Below are 6,000 nucleotides of genomic sequence, written 5' to 3'. Positions count from 1 at the left end.
GTAAAAACGGAAAAAAAAAAAAAAAAAAAAAAAAAAAAAAAAAAAAAAAAAAAAAAAAAAAAAGCGAAGGAGCCCCCGCCCTGCCCCGTGCCTCAGGCGGGGCGCGGGGCGGGGCCCAACGGGCGCCCCTGCCCGGGAGCGGCTGGGCTCGGAGCCGCCGGAAGTGCGCGAGCTGGGCGCTCCCCGCCGCCTCTCCCCCCCCCCCCCCCCGCGCTCCCGGCCCGGCGCTGGCTGCGGCCCCCAAGATGGCGGCGAAGACGCAGGGCGGCATCCGCCTCAGCGCGGTGAGCGGCGCCCGGGCGGGGGGCTCCGGATCGCCTCCGAGCGGCTCTGCACGGCGCGGGGGGGGCTGAGGGGAACCGGGGAGCACTGAGGGAGGGCGGCGGAGGAGGGGAGGGAGGGAACGGGAGAGGGGAGGCCGAGAGAAGCGCCCCCCCCCCCCCCCCCTCCCCACCGGGCCGGGGCCAGGAGATGGCGGCGGGGGCCGGGGCCCTGTGGGGAGGGGGGGCCGGGGCGAGGCTCCTCAGCGCCTCGGGGCGAAACGGGGCGCTTGTGGCTTTCGGGGTGGGTGTTGTGAGTGTTGTGAGCTGCCCTGGGGATTGTAAACATCGCCGGTCCGCGGTAGTTCGGGGCCGTGGCCGCGAATCTGGGCTGGGGTCGTGCGCTGGGGGGGGGGGGGGGGTGTGAGCCGGTGGTCTCCTCAGGGCCAGCAGCCGGCGGTGGCTGCCCCGCGCTGGGCAGAGGTTGTCCGCAAATGTCACCTGCCTGCAGCCGCGCTTTCGGTTTGGCCCTCGAGTTGTCGCCAGGGTTTTGGACTGCACCGCCTGCCTGGTGCCTTCGGGCAGGGAAGGGCTCGCCCAGCTCTTCGGCTTCTCCTGCTTTGGGAAAAGAGAAACGTGAGGTGTCCCGTGGTTTCGGTAGCTTTCTTAAAGGAGGAGAAAAATGCACCAGCGTTAATAGCTGTACTTGCAAAAACTACGTGATACAGGCCAGGCTGCAGTTTAAAACTGATCTCACTTTGGCAGACTTCTGCAGAATCTCCCCTAGAATTGGTGCAATAATTAACTTTCAGAGTTATATTTAGGGTTCTGCTTATTTTTTTATCAGTAGTCATTACTTTAAACGTACATTCAGTGTGTCTTCAGTCAAAGCTGTGATTTCTCCTTAAGTTTTCAGTAAAGAAATGAAGCAGCTGATACCGTTCCTGGTTTGCTTGTTCCTAACAGAGCCTTTTATACAGTTGGGCACTGTTTCCCAGCAAAAAATGACACAAAACTGACAGTCACCACCTCTTCTGTCAGCAGCTGTGCTTTAGAAATACGTTGGGTTTCACCAAAACATTTTCATTGGTTTCAGAAGCGTGCATGAACCGCACAGGTAGTGCGGGCAGGCCTGGGTGCGCATTCCCACCCTGGCATTTATCTCTTGCTGTTGCTCTGGTAACGTGTTTTTTTTTCTCAGTTGCGCGATGAGACAGATCAGGAAGTGATCCAGATTAAAAATAAGATTTAAAAAATTAGTTTTAATTTGGAGCAGTGCCATGATGTGGTTCGCTATGTTATCATGCAACCGTGCTAGCATAACTGGCAGGGAGGAGGAAGGCATGTAGCAGGAAAGAAGGAAGCAACTAGATGGAAGAACAGTGGGAGGAAGAGGATGGTAGTGGGGCTGTTCCCCCCAAAGTTGCAAAGTTCTTCTAAAATACAAGTCAGTTCAGTAGTTACATTATTTGTGCATGACTTACACTCTTTAAGAGATGGGATAGTTGCATTTTTCTTGGAGCACCAAAATTCCCAAAGCTGCCTGTCATTTTCAAAGGTAAGCTGCCTTGTTCTTTAATATTTGCTCATCGTAACTGCAGGGGACTCCTTAGTGCAGCTGAGTCTTTTTATAACATGAACTGTACGTGCAGTTTGAAGAAGGTGGAGGTTTAGCTCTATGTTCTGGAGGGATTTTGTTGCACTTGCTTTCAGGATAAAAAATGAAGCAGCCAACCAAAACCCACTTGCTAACAAAATCTGTTGGGCCCAGCACTCAGCGCAGCTGGATCACCTCAGCTGCAGTCATACTAAAATAGCCCAAAGTGAGCGTTCACCTGGGGAGTAACTTTCTGACTGTATTCGTTGGAAATGCGATTATTCACAAAGCTAATTAAAGTAGCGATTTGATGAAATGAAGTGTTGGGGACAGAACGGGCTCCAGTAATTCCCGCTGAGCTCTCCCTTGGTTGTGCTGGCAGCCAGCTGGATGTGCTCTGAGGCAAGCTAGGGAGCTAATGGCCTTACGGTGCTTGTCTCCATTTTTTTTAAAGCTGTTTTCATCGTGTGTCGGTGTTTTGCAGCCCTGCATTAGCAAGCGGTGCTGTCTGCTGGGAGGCAGATGTTCCCACTAACTACCCTGGGGGACGCGCGCCTTTTGCTGGCGGAGCTTTAGAGCCAAGAGCCGGTTTCTGATGGTTCCCATGGCCACATCCGTGTATTCTAGTTTCCCGTAACTGTTCACATTCCCACCATCGTGTATCACGTCTCAGCCTTTTTCAAAGCCTTATCAAATGAAGCAGTGTCCCAGGAGATCAGCATGTGTTTGTTTATAAGAGATGGGGTTTCCTTATGATGCTATTCTTCTCAACGTCAGCCGCCGGTACGCAGCAGTGAAGTGAAGGATGGAGAAGCTCTCTATTACTCAGGCACTCACTGCCTGAAGAGAATTTTTTGCTGGGCACACATCCACTTTGCTCTGTGGAAAAAAGGACATTTGGCTGTAAGGGTCAGTTTTAGTGGTGCCGATGCGCCTTCTTTCATCAGCAGTACTTGACCAGGGGAGGGCCACAACTTTGAATTCACACCTTTTTAAACTACAGTCAGGGCTTTTTTCCAAGTCCATATTGCTGAGGTTACAGTACCAGCGGTTACTGCGGGGTCCCGGTCTGCCTTCTGCATGACAGGAGTCTCTCGCTGGCTAGCAGCAAAGCAATACTTCAGCAGTGAGCTGAGCAGATGCTAAATATTTGAATGTGTACCTGTGTGGGGGTGGTTTTGTTTGATTTTTTTTTGTTTGTTTTGTGTTAGTATCATGTTTTGACAAGGAGGAATTTGGGGTTTGAGGGGGAGTGGGTGGAATCCAGTTGTCCCTGGTGTATTTTGGTTATCATCATCATCATTTTAGAAAGGAAAGGAACAAATGCTGCCAGCACTGTGAAAGGTTGAAGTGAAGAGAACAGATCCTTAGATCTGCTGACCCATGATGTGGTACAGAACGAAACTGAAAGGTCTGCTGGAGCATGTGCCATGGTACACATGAGGCTCCCAGTACTTGGCTCGATGTCATCTCGATAGATTCTGAATTGTTTGTAAGCATCTGGTGTGAACTTGAAAGGAGCGCAGTGACTGGGGCTGGTTCAGTTTACTGGAGTTTATAGAAGTGGGATTTTAAAACACAGATGACACTGAAGAATGTAGAGCCCACTCATATGTGCAGCCTAGCTCGGTGCAGAAATACAGGGGTTAAGCTGCAGTCTGAAAGCATGCTCTGCGCTCTTTGTGACCTTTGAATCAAGGTGAGGTTTCTTGGCAATTTATGTTGATCCAAACCAGGGCTGCTGCTGTGCTCCCACCGTGGCACTTGGCTCACTGCTCTGGAACTTGCTCTTAGCATTATTCTTTTCTCTGATAAGTGGACTTGGAGACTTGAAGTGGTTGCTTGCTTTTATTTTGACCTTACTAATTATACAAAAGTGATTGTCGGTGTAGTAGTTCTGTAAAATGTATTAAGTGAGGATATGGGTATACTTTATATATAAAATCAGAAAATATTTTAAAATATGGATTGTGTTTTCTGATGCAGCTGCACCGTACAAGGTCTTTTTCCAGTGCTGTGTATTCATAGGTACTGCTTTTTATGAACATAACTGTGCCAGTAAGGCTTAAACATATCCATGTGTATGCACTGGGTTTGTGCTAAAGGCCTTGTAAAAGTATAATTACAGATATTCTAAGTGGTAATGCAAGTACAGCTGTCACTTTCAGCAGTTATACTTTCCCCAAACATTGCATTGACAAATCCTGAAGTTGTATGGACATCTACTTCTGGTTTTCATGTTCTTTTGATCTAGGTGAATGCGTGCAAACGCAGGCTCTCGTGAATTACTTGAGAATACTTTGTCACTGACATCTGCAAGATGTGTCCCATAAACAAGTGTATTTATTTTGCATGTTGTCATCTAATCCAAGTAGTGGCTGCATTCCTGTGGTAGCATCTGATCATAAGCATCTAAAATGTCTGAGCTTGAATTGCCAACAGTATAAACTGCTAGGTGAGAGTGCCTGATGGGTCCCATTAACAGGTGATTTTGATCAACAAAGGCAAAAGGAGCAATGACATAGCAAGTCACTGAGGGTGTGGGGTGCTGTTCCCTTTCCCAGATCCATACTTGTGGTTTAAGGTTTACATTTTTAATATTTGAGTGCTTGTGTTTCTCTTGCTAGTTTTGGACTAAGGCTTTGATATTTTTTGTAACTTCTTGTTTGAAGTACACAAACTAATGCCATTGTTTCTGTTTTATTTCAGCTTTGTCCAAAGTTCTTGCATACCAACTCCACCAGTCACACCTGGCCTTTCAGTGCAGTTGCGGAACTTATAGGTATGTGGATCAGTAGTTGCCCGAGTACTTGATTGTAGTACCTCTTCCTGTTGTAAAACTTTTTTTTCTTCCCTTCAGGTAAGGAAACCCTGTTGTTATCATTCAGAATCTTACTGAAATCTTGTTTGGGTACAGTCAGACAGATTGACTTCATTCTTTCTCGACAGCATGTGTACTATCTGACATCTGTTGCGGGGGCCTTCTAGGACTTGGTATTTTCTTCTTACTGAGTTTATTGAAGCTTGCCAAATGCAGAGGACAGTGGGGCCAAGAGAATCCTTTCTCTTCTAGTCCACCAAATGCAGGCCTATTGCTCTTCGCTGTTCCCAGTCTCAGCCAGCAGTATGACTGAGCACAAATTCCAAGGATGTGCCTGCACACTTATGTACTGTACAGACACAGCTGGCGACAGGCAGTTTAGCACAGACTGAAGGACGATGGCTTTGCAAGAACCCACATAAACACAAAATGTGAACAGACCAAATGTCCTCGTTCTGTTCCTGTTTGATGGTTAACCACATTTAAATGTTGTTAGTGGCACATGCGCATTATTCTTGGTCACTTAACTCTCATATTTACCCACGTGTCTGGGTATTTTGCTAAGACCTGGAGTCCTTCCAGTTACTGTGTCCAGACTTTTTACCAGACTGGCTTTTTACCAGTCTCTGGCTTAGACCTTGGATCTCTGCAGTTTCTGGTTTCTTCCAGCTTGTTGACTTGTCCATCTTCAGGTTGGCTAGCAGAACAGATGCGTACAGGCACACATTCAGATTAGAGAGCACACTCATGTAGGAAATAGAAATAAAGTTTAGTGAGAACGTACAACAATGTGGCAAAGGTTCCAACCACAGAAGTGTACTGAACACAGTCAGCCTGTGTTATTCCCACTCTTCCATCGCTTCCATTACCCTGTGTGTTTTTTCCATCCATTTGGACCTTTCCCTTACCTTCACTTCAGTATTTCCTCAAAATATCCACCAGTAATTTCTGCACATGGACACAGTATTCCTCAAACATCCTTATTTTATTCTTTTGGATTACAAATTTTCTGGTTGAACATCTTCAGGGTTACACTTGAGTGGTTCCTTTGAATGGTTGGTCCACTGATGTCCTAAGAATCATGGTGTTTGTAATTGTCTCTATCATCTGCTGTTTGTTGGGGTTTGAGTGTGTTTATTTTATTAGCTCCTATTTATTGTCTTGCTTTTTATTTTGAATAGCCACTAACTGGATATTCTCAGAGTTGCATGTTTCCTGAGTTGGGGAATGATTAGCTTACTTTCTCTAACTGGTTCCTCGAAATAAAGGCGTGGTATGGAAAGATTTGCTCAGCTTATCAAGCAGTTTGCTTTTGCCAAAAG

The 6,000-nt window shown here is 47.1% G+C and overlaps 1 protein-coding gene across 1 annotated transcript in view; it reads left to right on the top strand.

The window, feature by feature from the left end:
- MORC3 (MORC family CW-type zinc finger 3) overlaps window positions 1–6,000 on the top strand; it is a 29,211-nt gene continuing 23,211 nt past the window's right edge. The window contains exons 1-2 of the mRNA XM_084296163.1: window positions 1–284; window positions 4,567–4,639. Of these exons, the coding sequence (XP_084152289.1) occupies window positions 246–284; window positions 4,567–4,639 (112 nt within the window). The 5' untranslated portion in view covers window positions 1–245. The remainder of the gene's footprint in view (window positions 285–4,566; window positions 4,640–6,000) is intronic.

The sequence above is a fragment of the Netta rufina genome (assembly GCF_964035555.1).
Source record: "Netta rufina genome assembly, chromosome: 1".
NCBI classification, from domain to species: domain Eukaryota; kingdom Metazoa; phylum Chordata; class Aves; order Anseriformes; family Anatidae; genus Netta; species Netta rufina.
This window is presented reverse-complemented; position numbering and strand designations above follow the sequence as displayed.